Source organism: Lathyrus oleraceus, chromosome 3, assembly GCF_024323335.1.
Source record: "Lathyrus oleraceus cultivar Zhongwan6 chromosome 3, CAAS_Psat_ZW6_1.0, whole genome shotgun sequence".
Classification (NCBI taxonomy): domain Eukaryota; kingdom Viridiplantae; phylum Streptophyta; class Magnoliopsida; order Fabales; family Fabaceae; genus Lathyrus; species Lathyrus oleraceus.
Window position 1 is genome coordinate 284,834,564 of NC_066581.1, and position 26,489 is coordinate 284,861,052.

At 33.8% G+C, this 26,489-nt stretch overlaps 1 protein-coding gene across 1 annotated transcript; it reads left to right on the forward strand.

The window, feature by feature from the left end:
• Positions 1–16,940: 16,940 nt before the first annotated feature.
• On the forward strand, positions 16,941–17,869 carry LOC127127059 (brassinosteroid-responsive RING protein 1). Its single transcript, XM_051056144.1, has one exon. The coding sequence runs from the start codon at positions 17,042–17,044 to the stop codon at positions 17,573–17,575; it is 534 nt and encodes a 177-aa protein (XP_050912101.1). The 5' UTR covers positions 16,941–17,041; the 3' UTR covers positions 17,576–17,869.
• Positions 17,870–26,489: the final 8,620 nt, after the last annotated feature.

Consider the following 26,489-nt stretch of genomic DNA (forward strand, 5'->3'; position numbering starts at 1 on the left):
GTGCTTTTGACTGGTGCATCTTGGAAAGGAGAACTTGAATCCTATATATAGCCTTGGATTCCCCCTTCGTTCACAAAACTAAGCGATGTGGGACTTCAAAGAATTTGTTATCCTATATATGACCTTGAACTCTCTCTTCATTCACAAAACTAAGCAATGTGGGTGAAACTAACGAAAAATATACCCGAGCGCATCACACGCTCAAAGATACAATAGAGTCGTCATCGAACTTTATTTATTCCCGAAGGAAACGGAAAACATCGATAAAACCTGGGGGGAGTGAAGAAGGGTAAGAAAGTCGGTTATGCAAGGAGGAGGTATTAGCATCTCTCACATCTGTTATACTCAACGGGAACCATTTTGATTATTGTTTGCTTGAATTGGTTTTGTTATCTAAAGGTTACTCGCGAAAGAATAAGGGAAAATGAAGAGAATAGATAGAGTGCTCGGTGAGGATTAAGACCCTTATGCCTATGTATCCTTATAGTGCAATAAAGAATGTAGAGCTTTGTAGTTCATAGAACTAATGGTGGGAGATGAAAGAAGAGTGATAAAGGTATGGTTTGAACCAAAAGATAATTTTGTTTGAACCCATAGGGTTAATATATCTGAACAAATAAGGAAAACTGGCATATTGGCTGAAAAATAAAGGGTATCGCATATATGAGGTTGCAAGGTAAGTAAACAGGGTTCTTAGTTCAGAGGCAGACATTGGCTATTGACCCAAAAGTATGTATGAAGCTCAAAGAACTAGTGTATTTGACTCAAAGAGAGAGTATATTACACAGGGTGAATGAAGGTAGAAGATATTGAATAAAGGTAGTGAATAGTGGATAATGGAAAATGAATGTAGGGAAGAGAGAAATGATTAATATAGAAAGAAACTGAAAGGTTTGATAAAAGTGACGAAAGGAATAATTTGGAACCAAGAGGTAATGGTATTTTTGGAATCCATAAAGGGAAGAAAATTTGCACCATAGAGGAAAGCATGCATATTGGCCCAAAAGAAAGGGAATGAAATATTTTCCGACGAGACAAACAACTCTTGGTACAAAGGTGGACAATGGTTATTTGTCCTAAAATGGTATAGATGGAATCCAAAAGAAAAATGGTATTTGGTTCCAAAGAAATAGTATATGTCATTGAGATGAATGATTATGATTTAAGATAGATGATGGATCATGAAAGATATGAATGGTGCCCTAAGGCAGAAGAAATAATTAGTATGGTGAAAGGAGGATAAATAATTAGGATGCTCACCAAAGATTTGAATCCTTGTGTCTACGTATTATCATCGTGCAATGAGAAAGTCAGAGTTTTGTAGTTCGTAGAACTAAGACGGAACAAAGAAAGTAAGAGATTTGATAAGGAAAAAGGGATTTGATAAGAAGTGATGAAAAGTATACATTACACCAAAATACAATGGTATTGCAGGAACCCATAAGGGAAAATAAACTTTGAACCAAAGAGTAAACAAGCATATTGGCCAAAAAACAACGAATTAAGTGTTTGGCATCAAGACAAACATCTCTTGGTTCACAAGATGGGCATTAGTTATTTACCATAAAAGGGTATGTATGGGACTTAAAGAAAAGGTATTTGGTCCAAGGAAACAGTATATCATTATAGGGGAACAAACAATCTGAAACCAAAAGTTAATGGTATTATGAATCCATGAAGAAATAAACTCTGAATCAAAAAGTAAACAGACATATTGGCCGAAAAAGAAAGGAATGAAATGTTTAGCATCAAGACAAACAACTCTCAGTTCACAGGATGGACACAGATTATTTGCCTAAGATAATATTCATGGAATCCAAAGAGATATGATATTTGATTCTAAAGAGAAGACAATATAACACTGCTGAAGGATGGTAATGATAGATGTAGAATACTTGGAAATCATTGGATATGAACTACACTAAAGTCTATGAGTAAAGGTGAATACGATGAGCAAATGGGTCATTCGTCCCGTACCCAAAGATATTCAGAATGAGGATAGGAATTCTCCACTCTCACCCCCTTCTTTACTACCTAAGGCTCATGGCATATGATACTCATCATAACTAGCAATGTTACTGAAGAAGACTCTCCTTGTTGCTCCTTATGATAAAGACTTGACAATCATTTGATACGAATTGCACTAAAATTTATGAACAAAGGTGAATACCTTGAGCAACTGGGTCATTCATCACATACCCAAAGATACTCTAAACAAGTTAAGGAATGTTCCCTCTTATCATTCTTAGTTACTTAAGGCTCATGGCGTGTAACTCTTATCAGGATTGATAAGTGTTAAAGAAGACTCTGATTGTTGTTCCTTATGATGAAAAAGTTGCTTGTGAAGGGAGACTTAACAATCATTTTATTCAAATTATGCTAAAGTATATGAATAGAGGTGAATACAATGAGAAATTGGGTCACTCGTCCCATACCCAAAGATATTCAGAATAAGTTAAGGAATGTCCCACTCTCATCCCTTCTCTATTTCTTAAGGCTCATGGCACACAACTTGAGTCATGATTGATAAGTGTTGATACCTTTGTTGTGCTTGAACATTAGTCACTCTTTTTGCAGTATGAGGGCCTTTTACTGACTTTGAAGTCTTGAATTTGGACTTGAGTTTGAAGTCTTGAGCTCCAGAGGTCCAGTACGGCTTGAACATAATGAACTTTCCATATAAAGTGATCAATGATCTTTTGATCACTTGAACAGGTTTGGGGAATTGAGCATAATGCAAAGTATTTGGTTGATCAAAGTAAACTTTGATCAACATATAATTAGTGGGAAAGGATCAGTTGAATTATGTACCACCTAAAGGGTTAATCAGTCAAACTAAATCAACTGATTCTACACAACCCTAAACTAGGAGAACATACAATGTTTAAGATGTAATCAATCAAATAAATCAACATCAATATTTACATGAGGAACAAATGATTAAAATGATTAGTTAAACCTAAACAAACCCTAAGTTAAGGGAGCATTCAATGGTTGATGTATAATCAATCAAAAATATCAATCATCAAAATTCACATGAGAAACAAATGATTAAAATGATCAATTAAACCTAAACAAACCCTAAGCTAAGGGAGCATGCATAACATGAACTTTCTAAACCCTGGGGGTAAAATGGCCATTATCCACAATTTGGTTAATATTGAATTAATCTCTAACAATTAAATCTAACTAAAAAATATTAATCCTAATTAATTCTAACTAAATCTAATCATATTATGTGATCAAAATTAAGCTAATCTAAAAATTAGTACAAAAATAAATCAAGAAAAATCATGTAAAAATCAATGGAAAATATCATATTGCACAAAAAACCAGGGGTCTGAATTGCACTCAGGTGTGCAAACAACAAAATGACGCATGGGCCAAAGCAAGCCCAATCAATATCTAACCCTCATCTAGGGGGCGCAAGTGAAATCGAGGCAACATTCAATAAAAATTGGCCAAAGGCCCAACCACAAGCCTAAACGAATTTGAACATGTAAAATGGATAAGGCCAAAAAGTGAGGTGGCCATGACTCAACATTGACATGGATCAATGGAAAAGCACGCAAGTGAAAAGCATGAGTTAAATGAAACTCAGAGCAACCTAATTGAACGCGCTCATTCTCTCTTCCCCTAGTCAGTTCCTCCCCCCGTCGTGTCAGAGGTCCTCTTCGGCGGCAGGGCCACCACGAAACAACAATCAAATAATAACACCTAACCTAAATTTAAGCGATGAGTCCGAAAAACCTCATGGAAAGATCTAATTTAACTCGAGATTCTAAGATCGAAGAGAAAGAACTAAGAACCCTAACATATCCAAGCTAAATTAAAGGGCGCACAAACACTGATTGACGCTCAAAATTTGGGGTTATTAATGCCAGGCATGTCCTCTACGCGATGGTAACCATATCATGGCAAAAAAAGAGAAAAAATATTTACCTCCGAAACAAAGAATTGTTTCGAAAAAGATTGAAACGGAGAAGACCGTGGCGTAGCAAAAAATCACTTGAAAATAGGTAATTCACGATCCTATCTTTTTCTTCGTACTCACTTCTTCTGAAAACCGAGAAATTGAACCGTGAGGGACTGAAATGAGAGGTTTAGCTCACTCTTGTTGAAGCTTCGATGTGAAGCTTCAATAGAGTTTCTGAGAAAAAAACATTGTGAGGGTGAAAAGGATTGAGATCGAGAGAATCAGAGTGAAATTTGAAAATCTGTAAATGTGAAAATGGCGCGTGAAAAATGAATGAGTGAAGAATGATTTGATTTATAGGGCTCTAAGTTCAGTTATGAGATGTAACCAAAATTACATCGAAATTCACTCGAAATTTACAGTTAGTTGTAAATGAGAAAATCTGTTACCATGTGATAGTTAGTTATACAATTCAAATTAGTTAGTAGGTTAGTTTTATTTTGTATGTTGCATCCTTGTTATCTTATGGTGGACTTCAAATTTAAAGTCTGCTGAAACAACTTGCAAGGCATGTTCTGAATCCTCTTTGTATATGCAGGGTTCAATTTGTATGTTGAATTTCTGTCATGGAAATTTATGCAGAGCTTAGTGTGTATATGCAGATGTGTGTGTGTGTGTGTGTGTGTGTGTGTGTGTGTGTGTGTGTGTGTGTGTTTGGATTTTCACTTATGGTCATGCGTTCTTTTTGAGAATGTCAAAATGTATGCTTTAGAGTTGTGCTGGTCATGATTTGGTGTGTTGTGTACATTTTGAGGGTCCATATGTTCTGAGTTCTGCAGCAGGGCAATGTTTTGTTGAACAAATGTGGGGAAATGTAAATGTGTTGCAGTTGAGGTTAAAATTATGCAGGGTATGCTTCAATTTTGCAGGGTGATTTGGTGCATCTTGGATTATGCAGGGTATGAGTTTGCAGCAATATGGAATTGAATGTTATCATGAAGCTTGCTTGGTGAATTTGGCTATGGATTGTATAAGCTTTGGTCATTGTAACTTTTGAATTAAACTATAACTTTAGGATTTGGATAACTTGAATTGTAGTTCTTATATATTTATGGTTGTAATTGGAATGTTGATAGATTATGTATGGAATTGGAATTTGGTTGAATGTATGAAATATGTATGTCACTTGGTTGTAATGGTTGAATGTTTGGATGAAAATGTGAATTGGATTATGTATTTGTTAAATATATGAAATTGGAATTTGGATTATAGTTAAATGGTTGAATATATGAAACTAAATGGCTTAATGAACATGGTTTACAAAGTGGAAATGGCTCCAAAAAAATGGAAATTGGATTAGGTTCATATGGAGGTCATTTTGTTGGGCTGACCAAGAAATGGACCTGGTCATGGACCCGATTTCTTGGAAATTACATGAAATCAATAAAAAATGGTCCCTAAATTTCAACCTTAGTTGTTAATGGTGTAATTTAACCAACACCTAAAGATACATAAAATGATGATGATAACAAGAAAATTCTACATGATAATAAAGCCAAAAACATAATAACATCTTCTTTAGAGAAGGATGAATTCCTTAGGGAGTCTAATTGTCAAAACACTAAAGGAATATAGGAAGTATTAGAGGTCACACAAGAAGGCATGAAGGTAGTAAAACAATCTAGACTGACCACTCTCTCTCAAGAATAGGTTTAGAATGCAACCGGGAGAAAAGATAGTTAATTTACAAAAGAGATTCACTCATTTGATAAATCACTTGGTTGTTCTTGGAAAAACATTCACCGACAATGAATAAATTTAAAGGTCCTTAGATCATTAATATTCACTTGCTGATTTCCATAAAGTTTGGAGATTATCATGACTAGTTCATCATGCACGTTGTGGTACTTAAGCTCGAGGTGGATGGGGAAGCCACTACATCTAGTGTTGCTGCGAAGAACCGACCCATAATGGAGTTGTAGACACTCGTGCAAGGGACTACTAGGAATTAAGAATCAATATTCGAGGTTTCCCTCCCTTCTCCTAAGATGACCATTAGTTCAGTGTATTCTCAAGGACGGGTTACCATGTTGTTGAAAGCTTGTAGGTCGGACCCTTCGTAGGGCATAAATTTTCCTTCTTCATCCCCATCTTCTCAAAGAGATCCGAGTACATGATGTTATAGGAGATGCTTCCATAAATCATAAATCTAGATATGTCTAAGTTGGTAATAATGGTGGTTATCACCAAAGGAAAAAAATTATTGGAAATCCCCCTGATCTTCTCGCTATCTCAAAATTCGAGAACATTGGCCTTCATAGACTCATAGATAAAGTGACTACTTACGTCTTGTTGATGTCCATAAGCTCAATAATCTTCCTTTTCATTGTGCTCTTGGAAGGGTTGTTCTCCTTCAAGGCACCTCCCGTTATGGAAGCAATGTATAAACCTTTCCCTTTGTGCCCTTCATCTTTTTCGTAACTCACTTATTTGCCTCTGCCCCCAACCACGACTTCAACGATTTTCTTGGGAGACGACTTCCTTTTAAAAGAGTCTTCTTGCCCCCTCTTGTCATCCTTGTTATACTCAGACAGTTTCCCCTTATTAATTATCTCTTAAATTGCATCTTTAGATGGATGACATCATTGGTGTTATGGTAGTGAATTTTGTGGAAACGAAATTATTTGGACTTATCAGTCCATGCAGACTCTCTAACCGGATATAGGTTCCTTATCTCGACCTCCTTAGACTCTATTTTGGCACATTCCTTCAAGATCATCTCTTGTGAAGTGTTCTAGGGAGTATACGTGTCAAACCTTAGGCCGGATTTGCGTCCACTTTCTTCTTTAGACGACCTAGAGTCTTTCTATGATGGTCGACTAGGTCTCTCATTCGCCAGCATCTGCCTACCTCTGTCGCCCAAAAGTTTCTCTTTATAGTTGATGTAGGGATACACTTTATTCAACAAATTCTTCTGATTATGGGCTTCTTTTCACCTTAACTTTTCTCGAAACGCACAATACGATATGAGGCCCTTCTAAAAGATCCACAACTTCAAGCTTTCACCCGAGCTTCCAAAAGCTATTTCTACCTTGCATGAGTTTGCTAAGCACAGCCATGGTGGTCAGTTGCTTCTTCGTGACGGTGAAATGGGTGGTGAAAACCTTGAACATGTCGAACCAATAGTCTATGCTTCCGTTTGGAAGAGGCTTCTACCAGGTTATGGTTGACTCAGTTAAGGTTAGTTTAAATAGTTTGCACTTCACGACTTCATCAACATGCTAATAGTTCAGTCGATCTTCCGCATGCCCAATGTGCTCATCTAGATCTCTAGTCCCGTTGTAGCTCTAGATTTTTAGAGGATTTTCTAGGGATTTTGGGATTCTGATGTCCAATATGCTAGCGGATTGTGGGTTCTTCTTCTACGTATGGATGGGAGCACCTTCTTCATACATTTTCCTCCTCATGAGACAACAAACTTCAAGAGAAAGATGGTTACCCCCTTCTTCCTTCCGGGCCAGGGGAAGGAGTACGATGCATGTGTCGTCGATGGCTAGGAGGCTTTTGGACCTATCATGGATCCTTCTTCGGTTCAAGAATGACAGTTTCGTTTAAAGTCATCTCATGTACAATGTTGTTCCTCATATTAGAATTGTGTAAATTTTCTTCAATCTAAGTCAGATTTTCCGCCAATGCCTGAGAGTTATGCTGGTGAACCATTAGGTAGATGTTGTTCAACATTTTGTTAGCTCCCCATAAGCCAAGATTAGCCTGCATGATTTGAAATTCGAGGAGGGTTTTGTTGAAAGAGTATATCTTTGGCAAATATTTTTGTATCGTATCCACAGAGATTGGGTAATATTACCGCCGTTCTATAATTCAAATGTTATAAGTTAGAAAGTAACAGGGTTGTTTTGTTTGGAGAAATATTTTGTAAGTGAAAGTTAACAAAGACTATAAAGTGGTTTAGTAAAATATAAAAGCTTGGCAAGATTGGAGTTCACTATTTCAAATATCTATGATTCCCTATGATAAATAATTAGATTCAAGATTATTGATGATGTTCAAATATCCTCTCAAAGTCATTTATGTCTAAATGATATCGTGATAGTTACTATATTGATCTTTAGACGATCTCTCCACCTAACTATCAATATAGCAACCTTTAATGTTCAATATCAAAGAATAGTAATGAATAAATCTATCTCTACAATTTATTCACTACTTGAAAATCTGTTTTATGTCTAAACTCGAGTAATCTCTCTCGACAACTACTCAAATCTGATTTTCAACTTAAAGCAAAAACAGTAATCAATACATCAACAATCTCTATCTCATATATAAATCAAAGTGAATACATAGATAGATGAGAATAGCTACTACCTCCAATCTTGACAAAAGGGAGTTTAGCTCCTCATCACCATTGTTACAAAGTAGAAGGTTTTAGAAGAAAAACTCTGGTTTTTTCTATTACAAAAGCTCTCAGCACAATGTGTGAATCATGGAATAATGTTTCAATGCCCTAGGTTAATGTATTTTGTCTCTACCAAAAAAGGTTGACATTTCCCTAATTGGACATTGTCATCTAAAGCAGAAAAGCAATTCCCAGGCAGACATCAAAATGGCAAAAACAGCTGGCCTTCAAAACAGCACTTTTGACCCAAAAATCAGTTTGCTGGATTCGCAGGGTTCGCGGGGCGAACTGGTCCTGTCATGCAGTTCGCGGGGCGAACTTTGTTCGCGGGGCGAACTAAAGCTGCCTCAGTTTCCTTGTTTTGCAAGCTTCATCCAAAATCTTCCATATTATGATGCTGCAATCCAAAGCTTTCTCATCCAAAAATTCTACAAAACTAACAAATATGTGAAATAACTATTCAAAACAAAATAAATTAAACCTAATTGCATTTATACAAAATAGTGAGAATAAAAGTGTGTAATTACATCAAAACTTGGTAAAAGGGACCAATAAAATGATATAAAAAGTAGTACTAATTGGTCCCTAACAACTCTCCCCAACTTAGCATTTTGTTTGTCCCTAAACAAAAGTTTCCACCCTCACAACCAAGACAATAACACAAAAGATTGGGACAAGGATTTACCAAGGACATTCAAATGGTTCAAAAGTGTTTGGCACTTTTTCTCAGTCCACCTATCGTAATTCTAGACAAATCATGAATAAGGAAAATGGTTGAGTGCAAAAATCATTCCAATGGAATTCAAAACCATATATGTCAAAATTGAATCAAACTTACACACACATCATAATAATGATGAATAACATGAAGGGTTACTTTCACTCATCCAAGCAATTAAATCAACAACAACTCAAATCATGCGGTTATCACAACAAATACCAAATCATGTGAAAAATGAGAATCAAGAGGTCTTTCAAAGGTTGTAATGTGGTTTAGGTTACAAGAAAGGATATGATTAAGAGAATTTACAAAGTTGCCTATCCTAAGGGAGCATTCCCAAATATTCAACTCTACACAATTTCCATTTCTTTGATCCCTATCTTTTTCTTTTTCTTTTTCTTTCCACATCCACACAACCATGAGCATTTCTTTGTTTTTTTTTTTTTTTTTTTTTTCTTTTCTCCTTTTTTTTTTGTTGCTCTATGGTTTCAAGGGTGATTTCTTTTTCTTGTTTCTTTTCAAATTTTCACCCTTTCATAAAAAACTCACTTTTCCAAGTTTCTAATCAACTTTTCACTTTACTCTCCCCAACTTTAGATTCCAAAACCAAATTTATTCAATAATGCTCCCTACTTAGACATAAGCAAAAGGCAAAATTTTGCAAACAACTCGGTTTGAGGTTTCAACTGATACGAAAGAAATTAGGATTCATTTATTCCACAATTTTCAATTGATTTTACAATGATCAATCAAATGAATCCTAAATTAAGCTCAAAGGGGGTTAACTAAGAATTATTCCTCACAAGGTTAGTTGATTCAAACTTTTTGGTCAAGTGGTTTTTCTCACAAACAATGCCTCTATCATTTTCAAAAATTTCACACAAAAATGGATTGATGCATGATTTAGCATGATAAGAATGAGTTAAAACAATGCTCGGTTTCCCGCTTTTTAGTGTACAATGGAAAGTCTCCTCACAACTGGCTAAGTCCTATTTTGATTCAAAAATGACATATACTTCAATGAATTTATGACATGGAATTTGCACACACTATCAAACTACTCATGTTAAGTCTAGAAAGCGATAAAGTGTACCTTGAAATGCCGACACTAATTCTTATCATCACCACTCGAAGTGTCCTATGCTTCTTTCTTTGCGATCATTTCTCGGTTGCTTAAAGCTTGACTTATGAGTAAGAACAATTAAACAAAAATGTTGGCAAACCAATATTTGATTAAAACACACTTAAATTTCAAAAAGTATTCATGCAATTATCAAGACACACTCTAAAATTCAACAAACTCCTCAATCTTCCTTCAACTCATCGCCATGGTCTACACCACCTCCTGCACCCCCCCAAAATTTTGGCCTGCCCTCAGGCCACTTATCATAATCAACAAAATCCTCTTAGGAAGGGAATGGAGAGGGGAAATTTTGAAATTTGGAGGTTTGGATGTGGCGTAGCGAGGTTGTTGAAAGAATCTCCTAAGTTCGTGAAAATAGGAATGAAACGAAAATGACATAAAACAAAAGGTTTTTTTTTTTTTTTTTTTTTTTTTTTTTTTCAGTTCGCGGGGCGAACTGAAGGAAATTTGAAAAAAATTAGTTCTGTTATTTACTGTTCGCGGGGCGAACTTTGTTCGCGGCGCGAACTGAAGCTGTGAATTCAGTTCGCGGGGCGAACAGTGTTCGCGGGGCGAACTGTAAAAAACAGAACCCACTTTTTTTTCAAAATTTAACACAGCAGAAACTCACACAGCAGAAAAAGATAAAATGGAGACTTACAACGTTGGGTTGCCTCCCAACAAGCGCTTTATTTAACGTCGTTAGAGCTCGACGGTTCAACGGTCTTTACGATCCGGCTTTGTTGAGCAACTTCCTCAAGGGCTTTGTTGTCTTCAAGAGGTTCTTGATGAACCTTCGATAAAATCTGACACCACCCGTTTTCGGAACTACTCGCACAACACTCACCCATTCACCATTGGAGATAGAACAAATTATCTCGGCCTCTACTAGTTTGACAACTTCCTTCTTCTTCAGCACTCGCATCAATTGATTCTCCTCTTTTGTGGACAATGTATTACTAACAACCACCGGTTTAGTACAGGCATCACCAAGGAGCACATACTTCAAATGTGGCTCTAGTTTTGGCTCTTCCACTTCCTTTGTCATCTCCAAGCCTTCGTTTTTTGTGGAAACTTTATAGACTCCGATAAAAGATTCCTCTGATGGATTAGAAAGATGAACCTGATCTCCGATATCAACTAGTCCCTCCTTGGTGGCATCGATTCGGAAGGAGTCACACTTACCATTGAAATGCTTTTTGGCTTCAAAAAGATTAAAGGTTACCTCTTCGTCTTGCACTCTCACCTTCATTAGTCCATCATCTACGTCAATCATCATTCGGGCCGTTTTCATGAATGGTCTTCCAAGAATTATAGGAACCTCACGATCTTCATCCATGTCTACTATCACAAAATCTACCGGAAACAAGAATTTGTCCACCTTCACTAACATGTCTTGAGCAATTCCGTATGGTGAAGTGGTAGACTTGTCGGCTAGTTGTAGAGTCATTCTCGTCGATTTAATCTCAACATTCCCCAATCTTTTGACAATGGAGAGGGGGATTAAATTTATACTAGAGCCCAAGTCAATCAACCCATTTCCAACGTATGTGCTCCCAATGGTTACTGGTAGAACAACCCGGCCCGGATCGGACTCCTTCCTTGGTAGAGTCTTCTGGATGATGGCGCTACACCGTGCATCAAGAAATATGGTCTCATCTTCCACGTGTCGCCTTTTCTTGGTAAGAATATCCTTCATAAATTTAGCATACCGTGGCATTTGTTCTAGTGCATCCGCAAATGGAATGTTGATTTGGAGTTGCTTGAAGATGTCCATGAACCGTGCATAGTGCTTAGCATTATCCTTCTTTGATGGTGCGTGCGGATATGGCAAATGTTGAACTGGAATGACCTTCACTCCTTTGTCTCTTTTTTTCTTTTGTCTTGGTTCAATTTCCTTATTCATTTCTGCTTCACACCGCTGCTCTTCCATCAGTTGTTGGTTCTGCTGTTTTCGCGGCGCGAAGGGAGATCGCGGCGCGAACTGAGCAGTTTCTACCACTTTCTTCTTCCCACAAGCCACATCCTCATTTTCCAACACAGCATCCATATCATTCTCAACTGTAATTTCCTCACCTTTTTTACTTGTCAACTCTCTACCGCTTCTTGTAAAAATTGCTTTGCAATGCTCCTTTGGATTAGTTTGAGTATTAGCGGAGAAAGAAGATCCTGCAGTTTGTTCCGACAGCTGTTTCGCAAGTTGACCTATTTGATTTTCCAAATTCTTGATTGCTGCTTCATTACTCTTCTGATTTGCCATGGAAGCTTGCATGAATTGTTGAAGAGTATCCTCTAGCTTGGAACTTCCTCCTTGCGATTGTTGGCCTTGAGAATTGGGGTGTTGATAAGGACTTTGCTGCTGAAAATTTTGATTGTTGAACCTTGTTGGTTGGTAACCTTGATTGTTCCTTTGATAGCCTTGATTTTGATTGTTCACATAGCTCACTTCTTCTAGTGGAGGGCAAAAACCAGTAGGATGATCTCCTTGGCATAACTCGCAACATGCTACTTGATGTCGAACTCGAGAACTTTGAATCTCCTTCATTTGCTGTGGAAGCTTGGCCATTTGTTGAGTGAGAAGCTCCACTTGTTGAGAGAGTAGCTTGTTTTGAGCAAGGATGGCATCATTGGTATTTAATTCAAGAACTCCCGGTTTACATTGTGAAGGACTACGGTCATGTTGACTTTGGCGATCATTGAGTGCCATCCGGTCAATAATAACGTTAGCTTCTTCCGCAGTTTTTGACATAAGAGAGCCACCCGCGGTAGCATCCAAAAGTGTTCTGTGAGTTGATTGGAGCCCATTTAGAAAAATATGGATTTGAGTGAGCTCATCAAAACCATGACCCTTGCATTTTCTCAACATTGACTTGAATCTTTCCCAAGCCTCATTTAAAGACTCGTTGCTTCCTTGAGTGAATACCGCAATAGCCGTTTTGGCTTCCATGAATCGGGATTGAGGGAAATATCTTTCTAAGAACTTTTCTTCTAACAAATTCCAATCCGTCATAACTCTTGCTGCTTGATCAAGGTACCACTCTTTTGCCTTTCCCACTAAGGAGTGTGGGAACATCCTCTTGAATAATGCTTCTTCACCCGCTTCATCAATTCCCGTCGAACCCGCAATCTCATAGAATTTGATGAGATGGGAGTACGGATCTTCATGATCCATTCCGGTGAATGGATTTGCATAGAGAAGTTGGAGGATTCCGGTCTTCATCTCCGTATTTCTTCCTCCACGGGCAAATTGAGCATTCCTTCTTGGACTATTAGCGGACATTTCGGTACGATTGTCATCCGCCATGTTTCCTTTACAAGCCTCTACAACCACTTCTTCGATTTGAACAAGTGCGGAAGTAGATGCTTCTTCTCTCCGGTTCCTCTCTTCGGCTAGTTTCCTTCTTCTTCGTGTTTTGCTATTGAGCTTCCGAAGTGTTCTTTCAATTTCAGGATCGAATTGAAGTTGCTCCTCAGTTGCTTTTCCTCGCATGCACTAGAATCTTCAAAACTAACAAACCAAGTGAAACAAAAGAGGGATAACAATAAAAGTAACAAAACTTAAAATAATGAATTATTGCAATGCTTGTAATATCGACACCAATCCCCGGCAACGGCGCCAATTTGTTGAAAGAGTATATCTTTGGCAAATATTTTTGTATCGTATCCACAGAGATTGGGTAATATTACCGCCGTTCTATAATTCAAATGTTATAAGTTAGAAAGTAACAGGGTTGTTTTGTTTGGAGAAATATTTTGTAAGTGAAAGTTAACAAAGACTATAAAGTGGTTTAGTAAAATATAAAAACTTGGCAAGATTGGAGTTCACTATTTCAAATATCTATGATTCCCTATGATAAATAATTAGATTCAAGATTATTGATGATGTTCAAATATCCTCTCAAAGTCATTTATGTCTAAATGATATCGTGATAGTTACTATATTGATCTTTAGACGATCTCTCCACCTAACTATCAATATAGCAACCTTTAATGTTCAATATCAAAGAATAGTAATGAATAAATCTATCTCTACAATTTATTCACTACTTGAAAATCTGTTTTATGTCTAAACTCGAGTAATCTCTCTCGACAACTACTCAAATCTGATTTTCAACTTAAAGCAAAAACAGTAATCAATACATCAACAATCTCTATCTCATATATAAATCAAAGTGAATACATAGATAGATGAGAATAGCTACTACCTCCAATCTTGACAAAAGGGAGTTTAGCTCCTCATCACCATTGTTACAAAGCAGAAGGTTTTAGAAGAAAAACTCTGGTTTTTTCTATTACAAAAGCTCTCAGCACAATGTGTGAATCATGGAATAATGTTTCAATGCCCTAGGTTAATGTATTTTGTCTCTACCAAAAAAGGTTGACATTTCCCTAATTGGACATTGTCATCTAAAGCAGAAAAGCAATTCCCAGGCAGACATCAAAATGGCAAAAACAGCTGGCCTTCAAAACAGCACTTTTGACCCAAAAATCAGTTTGCTGGATTCGCAGGGTTCGCGGGGCGAACTTTGTTCGCGGGGCGAACTGGTCCTGTCATGCAGTTCGCGGGGCGAACTTTGTTCGCAGGGCGAACTAAAGCTGCCTCAGTTTCCTTGTTTTGCAAGCTTCATCCAAAATCTTCCATATTATGATGCTGCAATCCAAAGCTTTCTCATCCAAAAATTCTACAAAACTAACAAATATGTGAAATAACTATTCAAAACAAAATAAATTAAACCTAATTGCATTTATACAAAATAGTGAGAATAAAAGTGTGTAATTACATCAAAACTTGGTAAAAGGGACCAATAAAATGATATAAAAAGTAGTACTAATTGGTCCCTAACAGGTTTCTCGTTTAGACAGTGTAACCGAGGTTTGAATGAAGGTTCTAAAAGGTGAAAATGTGGTGCATATGTGAGAAATTGAGAGGCTGGAATGTTCCTTGATCTGTCCTAAGTTAGATAAAATTTTACATGAAGGGAGTAGATGAAGCGGTTGTTAAGACTCGATCTTCAGTCCCTTGTGGGGGAGGCAGATAACTCCTAACAACTTTAACTTGTTGTTGAATGGTAGAGCGAGTAGCCTTGGAAGCTGTCAGTGTTGTCTGATTTGATGGAAGAGGGTTTGAATCTGAATTTGAAAAAATTGACCAGGAAATGGAGATCTGTGCATCGATCGAAGGAGATATGGATTTCTATCAAAGGTGATTCAGTTGAATCGAGAAAAGTTAAATCATGGAGAATATCAAGAATAAGAAATTTATTCCCACAGACATCTCCAATGTTCCGTGCTAGAACTAGAGTTAATTAGAAATAATGGATTGAAAGTCTATTATGGCGGTTCACGACTTCTTATATAGTGGATAGAGGACTTATCTGTAAGGTTAGCACTCCAACGCTCGAGTAAGTAAGAGTGTGAAAAGTAAAATGAAGTTTGAATGAAAAATAATTTGAATACTTGTGAAGTTGTATGTATTCCTCTTTGAATAAGGGGGTGACTGATAACTAACTACAAGCTTGTGAAACAACATAGAATGTGGTAAGTCGTTGGATTGATTTGGAATATTAGCATGCGATTCTCGTGAGAGATAATCTATGACACGAAAAAAGAGGATTTATATGCCCCTCGTGTAATAACTTGTTGTTTGTAATTGGTCCTTAGCTTTTAGTTAAATTCTTTCAATTAAATTAATTTAAATTTAAAAATTAATTGACTTAACTTATAGAAGTTATTTTCAAAAATGTTTAATTTATTAGGGTCTTTATTACTATCTCTCATTTTCAATATGTATATTGGTAAATCTATTTTAATATAGTAACATCCCGATCCAATTAGATAAACCCCATAACGGCCGTAAATATTTTGGAGAGGACACCTTAATACGAGGACACCTTAATACATGGGTGGATTGTGGGCTACATGAAATTGAGATCAACAAAATCATATGAGCTAGGACACCCTAATACTTGGGCGATATGTGGACTACGTGAAACGAGATCAACGAAACCATATGAACTCGTTGTAAAGAGACAAGAGAGGGAGCCATTGATGTCAAGACCAACACACCTTAAATTGGAAGATCAACTCAGTTAGTTAACTTAACACTGGCATGGATAAGACAAAATATTGAAGGGAGTTTAATGAACACGTTTATACCATGGAATTAAAGACATTGATGAGGATTAATCTGCCTTAAATTACGATAAAGCTACTTAAGAGCACCAATTTAATCATAGATTATAGGTTTGAGCTCAATCTTGAATACGCTATAGTATTAAATTCTCTTAAGAGATAGTCTCTGCAATCACGGGTAAAAGATACTCAATTTTTAAAAATAAAAATAAAAAAATTACAAAACAATAGAAAAACATTCTTTTAAACTATTTTAATCAATTGATCAAAATACTTGATCAACAATTGATCAAAATACTTAATCAACTATCATTCTATTAATATTTTTAAAGCAATCAAATAACTACTAACTTAAAAGGATAATAATAAAAGAGAAAAAAAATTATTCAAAATAATAAAAGTATTTTACGTAATTGAATTTTGTTATCATGTAGTAGTACTTATTTTTTGACAATTTGTTTATCATGATATACTCAAACTTTTTTCACTTCGAAAAAATGATTACTTTTCCACATTTTTTTCTCATTTCACCGTCCTCTTAAACCCACAAATATATCCGATTGGTCTTTCTCCATTACCCACATCACAGACAGTAAGTTTATCAATTCATTTCATCACCGATATAAATATCCCACCCACCTTATTCTCCAAGTCCAAACACACACAGAGAAACTCTCTTTCGTTCCTCTCTCTCACTTCATTTTCTCTCTCTAAACTTCAAAAGAAACCACAAAAATGGGATTCCCCATGGGGTACCCTGAAGTTTCCGTCCCCAACCTCTTCCTTCACCTTCTCTCTCTCCTCGCCTTTCTAAGATCTCTAGCCATCTCCTTCCTCTCTCTCCTCCATCTCTCCGACCTCCTCGACACCGATTTCTCCTCCGCCACCTTAACGGAATCACACCTCCACCGTCCTACCCTCTCCGCAATCCTCATCCGCGAATTCCTCCCCGTCGTCAGTTTCCGTGACCTCGCCGGAGATTCGAAAGCGATTGGATGTGCGGTGTGTCTCGACGAATTTTCCGGAGAGGAGGAAATCAGGTGTATGGCGAACTGTAGACATATTTTTCACCGGTCGTGTGTGGACCGTTGGATTGATCATGATCAGAAGACGTGTCCGCTTTGTAGGACCCACTTTGTACCATATCTTAAAATGGAAGATTATAATCAACGGTTATGGGCGGCTTGTGAATCTGAAAGTGAAGATGATGATGTTTCTCTTTTTCCTCAACATGATGATTATCACTACATTGCCACTGCTTCAATTTGAGTTTTTTTTTTTTACTTTTTAATTTTTTTCTCCTAATATTTTTATAGGAGTTTTTTTCTTTCTTTTTAATATTACATCTTTTTGGGGTGGTGAATTTGTATATAAATTAAACCACAAATATTAGTGTAAGGATAAAAATAGAGAAATTAAAGGTTAGGCTTTTAGCTTTATTGTATTTTTGGGTCTTTTATTAGGGTTTTCTATAAATGAAAATAAGGTTTTGTTGGACTCTAAATAATTGAGCTAGAATGAGTTTAATTGGACATGGAAGCTGAAAATATGTTCATCAGTAAATATGTATCATTACTTCATTGATCGAGAATTACTTAATCACTAGTTAAATCACATAATTAAATTAAATAGAATGACTCAATTAAATATGAAGGGGAAAAATACAAGAATGGTGATTGAATTGTGTTAAACTTCTTTTTTCTTTTTTTTAAAACTTTAGTCAAATTCAGAACACAAAATATAGAATCTGAATCAATAAGAGGTAATTGATAAGTAGCATATAAGGAAGAAAAGAAAAAAAGATAACTAAATTATTCTGATTCCTTTCACAAACTGATAAGTAGCAGATTTTATTATAGTCACATAAGATTACATGCTCTCGAGCATAAAAGCAAGAGATTTATGATGTTCAAACACAAATTAAGAGACTTCTATGCTCAATACACAAGCAAAAGATTTTCAATGTTCAAACACATGAGGAAGAGACTTCTACGCTCAAGTAAATAAGCAAGAGACTTCAAATACTCAAACATTAAATAAGAGACTTCTAACAATCTATCTATTAGATAAAAAATTGTTTGGGATAATACACTTGATATACAATCAGAAGTGTAAACAAAATACAATAAAAGAAGACTCTTTAAGACTTATAGATTTATAGGTTATACAAAGATAAGAAATTCTAAGTTAAACGTGTACTATTGTTTTGATAGAGTAACAACTCTTTAAATGTCTATAGTTTATTATTCTTCTTCAAGTCTTCAAATCCTTATATAGAGAAGAAAAATAGTGGTTGGAGTTCTTGCACAACATAGTCTTTAAGAAACTTGAATAGAGATATTGAGATGTTTCTTCAAATGGTTAATATTGTTAAAAGATCATTTGAAATTCCTTTGCTTTAAAAGGAATTATCTGCTATGTCACATCTATCAATATGAGAAATTACTTAAGTTTTCACGTGATTAAAAGAAGACAAATTAAACATAGAGTCTGACAGTGACCTATCAAAGTCATTTTGGTTTTTGCGCTTTGATTGGGTTCAAAATTGGACCTTCAGAAGTTAGCTTCTTTAGAGTTTGATCTTCAAAAGTTGACTTCTTCAAATTCTGACTTTCTGACATTGACTTTTTCAAAGTCTGATATTTAATAAACTTCTTCAGAGTTTGATCTTCAGCTTTTGATTATTCAGATTCTGATCTTAAGCTTTTTTTTAGAAGTTCATTAATAGAATTAATACCTAGTTTATTCTTGAAATTTTAGTATGTGGTCTTACACACTTAAATATATATTAGTATATCAAATTATTATTTTTAAATACTTTGTTATTATCAAAACCTAAATTTATTTTAAATAAGTTTTGAACAAAGTATTTATATTTTTATTTTAAAAAAAATACTCAAAAGCCGCGTCGTTTTGTTTGGGAAAATAAATAAATATTTAATCCGTCGATTTTTCAAAATTGTCGATACTTCGATTTTATCAGTTTTGATCGATTCTAATCGATTTTTATTATTTCAATAATATATTTGACTCAACAAACAAATTAAATCGATGACCTCTCTAATTTCTAATTAATCCGATTTGACCAATCAACTCATTCTAGTTTTTGCTTAGTTCGGTACTCTTTTTATCATTACAAAATCTATGGATTTAGTAATAGTTAATGAACTCTTAACATACTTTTGTAACATTTCTATAAAGAGTATGCTTTTTTCTTTATCACGAAAGTATTATTCTCTGAGTAAAAAAATAAAATTACCAATGAATCTTAAATGATTGCTTAATGCGGGCCCTTCACCTTTAATCATTAGTAGAGACATGCAGTACTATTATATTTTAGTGGAGTACTTTTCAACTATACTTATTAAAATATTTTTATTTTTCACACTTATCTTATCTTTTAAATTAACTTAACTTTAAAATATAAAAGCAAAACCGATAATAAAAAAAACACAAACCCGTTATTTGAAATTAAGTGACTACAAACAAGAATAATTTTCCTGTTCTTTTTTTTTGGTGTGGACAATTTTGTATTTGTTGTGACAGTATTCTAGAAGGTAGGTAACATGTGTGAATCATCGCCGTGGTTCTCCATAGTCCATAACAAGACACTGCAGAGCGCCGGCGTGTTCTTTCGGTCAACCGGAAAGCTACGTTTCAATTTCTATACGCTTTTGAAATCTTGTTGTTTTCACATTTGAATATATACTATTAGTATATTACTACTATTACTATATTAAGATATGCATCTCAATAACAAGTAGTACCTTTTTTTTTATATCCATTGCTAAACTATTATTTTAAGCTGACTTATATTATGAATTAATTTAACTCCAAACTATTCGCGTGGTCGGTGGTTGTTGAATATGGGTCGTGTTGGTTCATATTGGTTGGTGGGTTGATTAGAGATTTCTTTGTCTATATTTCATAACCTTAAATATGTATAATCTATTTTTTTAACACAAGCAAACTCAATTCATATTGTTTCTGATAAACACTATTTGGTTAATTTGTCTGCGGTGAGTCAGGTGAGATTACAATCGTATTGTAGGTAAGATGGTATCTTGTTGTTCGTCCTTTCTTCCTTGATAAGAAGTCTTTTTATACATATCAGATTTTCAAAGACCATTTAAGAAGTGTCTCTTCGAGTCCCGTGTTTAAATGACGCTGATAACGTTTATCGTCCTCTTTTACAATCATATAATGTCTTCTTCATCATTTTCTGTAACTCCCATGCAACCATGAAGCTACCTTAAAATTGTTATGTGTGACCGTTCATATCGTCCACCATCACTCTCATGAGATTGAGTCCGACATGTTCATGTCGTCTACTAACACTTTCATGATCGGGGTTCGACTTGTTCATCTTGTGGCCTTTGTCATACTCTGCACACTATCTCTTCATACTCGGCCTCGAGAATTCTGGGATGTACATAATCTCCCTGATTACGAAGTCCAACAGAAAGAAGTGTTTGGACAGAAAGTCTTAGAATTCCTTCTTCCTTGAGTCGGTCACCTTTACGATAAGTTATCGTGTGACCGTGGTTTTTTAAAAGAGTAATAATGACAATCGTTTTCTCTCTCTCTCTCTCTCTCTCCCTCTCCCTCTCTCTCTCTCTTAGTCATGATGATTTTTATTGGGGAACCAATTTGCCATCATGACTCTAGTTTGATAGAGCTTCTTGACCGTTGTAAAACTTGCTTCCATAAAAACTTTTTCCTTCTTTATTTATTCAATGTTTGTGACTCTCTTCCTCGTTTCTTCCAGACTTGCTGACCGGATTTTCTTTGCGTCTCCTGTCAATCATTTTTTGCAAGCACAAGCCTCAAGTATTATTTATCTTCCTCACTTACTCTTTTTTAATTCTTTTATTATGGTTACAATACGCAAGTGTGGTGATTCAGGGAAAGTACAGATTTCTCTCAATACCCATGAGAGAAGAAAACTCTGGGATGAATGCATGAAAGAGTGTGAGGGTCATCTGAAGCAAGCAGAGTTCGATAAGTTTATTAAGGAAGTTTATGGTGACATTTCTTCACCTTATAGTAAAACTGACTCGGAGTCTTCGTCATCAGGTTATGTGGATATTTTAACGGAGATGACATGTTCTTTGATTGACAAAGAAGTCCTAAGTTACGACCACAACGTCATCGATGACAATAACATCTCAAAACCCTGCTCCAACAAACAAATTTCCTCTATCAGGAATGAGGAGGTGTCGTGCTGGAACCTTTTGTGGTTCGTGAGAGAGTTTACATTACTCTACCAAACGGAGCGTCAGACGAGTATTTTTACTTTTATTAAGGTGACATCCATTATTTTAACTAGTAAAGGACCTGTGCGTTCGAACGGGTCGCGCAAGTGCAATAATTTATTTAAAAAAAATTAAAATATATATATTTTTTTGTTTATATATATATATATATATATATATATATATATATATATATATATATATATATATATATATATATATATATATATATATATATATATATATATATATATATATATATATATATATGGTTGGATCAACGTACACAAATTTATTGCATAAGAGTTTTTTTAATGTAATGGATGTTAAATGATTAATAAATGGGTTCAAAAAATTTCCACAAATAACTTTTTCCAATTTGGGACATAATAAAGTAAAACATTATTAATTTATAGTAATATAATTTGCTTAATTTTTTTGTATACTATATTAAGGAAATAATCAAAAAATATAATACAAAAATATTTTTACAATTTATTGATATATTGATATATAATAAACATTCCATTGTTAATGTTATGAATAAACATTCCATTTATCATTGAGATTTTGGACATAAGAAATAAAAATATATTTATTTAGTAATTGATGAAATTTTCCAATCTGTTACTAATTTGAGGTATAAAAGCGCAAATATTAACCTTCATAATAAATGATTATTTAACCAAAATACATAAACCATGTAAAAGAAATACCAGAACCTCATTTGTTTTAAAATATAGTAATGAATACTACCAAATGTTGAAATTAATTGCAATTGATACAGTAAGGTTTAATGCAACAAAAGATATTGAAACAAAAGGTTCACAATTTTAGTTAAAATTGTGAGAAATAAGTCCAGCAACAAAAATGATTTAACTTCGTACAATTCTTTGGTCCTTAAAAAACTGGGTTTATACAAAACCTGCCCGCAACCTTTTAGAAAGTGATGATTCAAAACCTGCCCGCAACCTTAAAAAACTACAATAATAATTAATTTGATTTCAGGATATTGATTTCATTTTGGAATGATAAGATTGCAACAACAATAAAATAACGGTAATATTTTTTAGTAGTATAAATAGGTAATTTATTTTATCACATTTTTCACTCACATCTAGTCTAAATTTGACCAATTTATTTTATTTAATTTTAATTTTTTTGTGTACACATTTCATTTGAAAATGAACCTCAATCAACATAACACATGCTCCAATTTTATGCAAAATGATGGAAGTCCTCTTTGTATCCCAAATCAACAAAACACCCCATATTTTGGAAATCCACCTCTTATTCCAAATCCACACCATAATTCAAGATTTCAAAATTCTCTTTTTATCCCAAATCCATAAAATAATTCACCCATTGGAAATTACTCATATCATACATCACCTTACCCAATGAAAAACTCTCTTTTAATGTATTTTGATATATTTGAATCAATTTTTTAATTATATTTTATATAATATATAGTGGGATTTAGTGGGGCCCATTTTCTTAGCCCACTTTAATTATTTACAATCATTTTCTTGTACAACTAAATGTATAAAGAATTGATATTTTTATTGATTTATTACAAATCATCATAACATTAATTATCTTACGGCTGAATTATTTTAATACTCCACTGACCTAGCCAATAGAAAGGAGGCAGTGGATATAATTATTCATTTCAACCTCCAACTATATTTTGGCAAATAAATAATTTAAATATGTTGAGTTATAATACTATATATGATGACATGAGATTGGTAAAAAGTATAGTTGCATGCTTAACTTAATCATTTCAAACAAACAATGTAGATTTTCCATTACCAATCAAAAGACAATTCACTGTATATGATAATTATACCTTGTTTTTTTTATAAATCATTAATTCAGTTGAATGCAAGATTCAAACATTGCTCCAACATTTCTGAACTACCTGCAATTTTAACATATGTATTAGACTTTGAAAAAAATTGTAAAAAAATGTGTTTCTATGTGTTTTCTATAATTAGTTTTGAAGGATTTCATAATAAATTTTTATGTAATTGTTTTTTTAATTTCTAACACCATTAGGCATGCTGAAACCAAACATGACATGCAATAATCTATTTATAATTTATTTGTATACACATATTTCATAAGATGACAACGTATTTTGTTATCAATCTAAAATACTTATTAACATTTGAAGATATGATACTCATATAAATTTTGTAGTTGAAAGAACACACAAAACACAATGTTCAACATAACAACATAGGATTTTGAATAATTTCACACACATGAATTAAATACTCATTATCATCCTTTAAACCATACATGAAATATAAATGTCAATTGTAATCCCACAAAATAAACACTTTAAAAAAGTAAAAACACATCCTACAACCAAAACATATCATGTTCTTAACAACTTCATACTTAAACTCATTCTGGTGCTAAAAAGTTCATAAAATATATTTCAATATCAAATTTCCAAAAATTCTAATTAAGAAGATGGTTCTATCTTTAATTTCTTGGATGGTTTGGTGCCTGATAATTGCGTAGCGCCAGACGCTTCAAAATCAACTTCTTCACCCTTGTCAGCAATTACAACATCCTTAGCCGGAGTCATTAGAATGATTGATTCTGGATCATTTTCACCAGATGCAGATAATGTTTGCTTGCAATATAAAAAATTAATTGTCAGATATAAAATGAATTATAATAATACAATATTTATCATAGAAAATTATTATGTTAACAAATGAAGATACTTACTGCGGAAGTTTCCAAATTTTCTTTGTTAGGGACCAACTTTGCATATTCAGTTTTAGACTGATTCTGCACATTGAAACATCGAATATTTATTATACTTGTTAAATGTTTAAATAATACATGAATTAAGTGAATATTATACGTCTTCTACTATGTAGTCATTTTCAATCTCTTTAACAAAGGCTTCATCATCACAAAGCTTCCAAACAAACGCTTGGGAAAACGTTGGCTGCACCTTAACTCTAAAAGTCATTTTCTTATTCAACAGCATTTCAAGCTCATCAGGATAAACCATTGGATCATCTTCTCCATTCTAATGGAAAAATAAAATATCAACCATGAGTGATAATCTGAACTTTACAACTCGATAAACTATTAACATTTTAACTTATGTATAACAATGTACCTCCACCATAGAGTTATGCATAAATTCAGCAGTCATTCCAAGTATAGCAGCACATTCGGAATCCCAGAATACAAATCGATATTTTGATTCACCATTGCTAACATATATCTCAATCTTGTACCTATAGTATTTTAAACGAAGAAAATAATATGATTAATAACAAATCCATTTCCAAATTTATTTGCAATTCATCTAGATTATATGTACCTTGGTATAGGCTGTTCGACTTTTTGCCCACATGAACATTCATAAGCTTTTTCAGGATTAGGTGCCTTCGAAGAACACCTTGTGCAGCCATAATAAAACCATCCATACTTTGAGACAACAAATTTCAATGTGGTTGCTACAGTAACACATAAAGTTTCCTAAAAGCAAATCAAAAATGATATTAATTTCAAAAAGCAAACAATATAATTGTAATAGTAAAGATAAATTCGGCTCTATAGTATTCAACTTACATGTTTGACTTTGCAGAACTGACTTAAGGACATACATTTCGCATTATGAACAAACCTTTCTACTGGCGAATACTGAGAACCACCAGACCAATTAGAAAGAGATTTTGCAGATTGAGTAGGCTTCTCCTTCTGTTCATTAGTAGGCAACCTATAGAAATAAGATTGTTTTTGAAATTAAAAATTATGTATAATAATCTGAATATAAATAAATAAATAAAATTCATACTTAGACATAAAATCTTGAATTTTAGGGATGTCTTCATTTATCAACAATTTGGAACCACTCCATGCATTTGACACTGTAAATTGTATAATTAATATAAAAATTATTGAACGTATAATGAAAAATACAAATCAGCTATGTATTTATAAAGTCTGATAGTGTAATACCTTGGCCATCTTTTACCATTGCATGAGTGAGCAGAATTACAATAGCTCCATTGTTTTTAGGATCATTGTAGTAAGCCAAAAATTTTGATCCATAGATTTCCCATAAATTGCAATTTATGCAATTACCCCTATTTTGCAATATAAATAAACATTATTATATGATGAGATTCAGTGATGCAAAATATATAAATTTATCAAACACATAAGTTATAAAAACAATGCGCATTACTGCAAATTTAGATGACTATAAAATTACAAACCTAATAACCTGGAAAAAAAAGAGTATATAAATTTGATAGAGGTGTGTGGCAAAATGCTGAAAAGGATCCAACCTTTGATGTTACACATATATAACATCGTTTTGATTGTATAATTATATGCTATTAAATTATAACTTTAAATTAAAAATAACTATTTAATATAGTTGATTAATATTAATTGAGTAATTTAATATTATTGTTAATTTACCTACCAATTAATTATTATTATTGTTATTATTATTATTGATATTTACCCGCCATATATGATAAGAATATTTTTAAAATTTAAATAGTATATTTATTATTTGATTTGATTTGATTTAATTGAGATCCAAACTCTATAAATTAAAATCGGTTACTTATTATGAACAATAATATAGGGTCATTCCAATGTCAATCTATTATTAATTAAATTTTACATAGATGTAATTTTGCAATAACACGCTGACATATTGAATCTTATACCGCTGTTATCTTTGCACTAACATATTTTATCCTTCAACAGAATAATTATAGTAAATACGTACATTCTATATACCGAATTATAATAAAAATGTATTAAAATCAAAAGTAATAAAACTATTTACAGTAAATAAAAATATAGTCTAATTTCTTCATGATCATAAATATTTAAAGAAAAATTCATTGAAATAAAAAATCAATAATAAA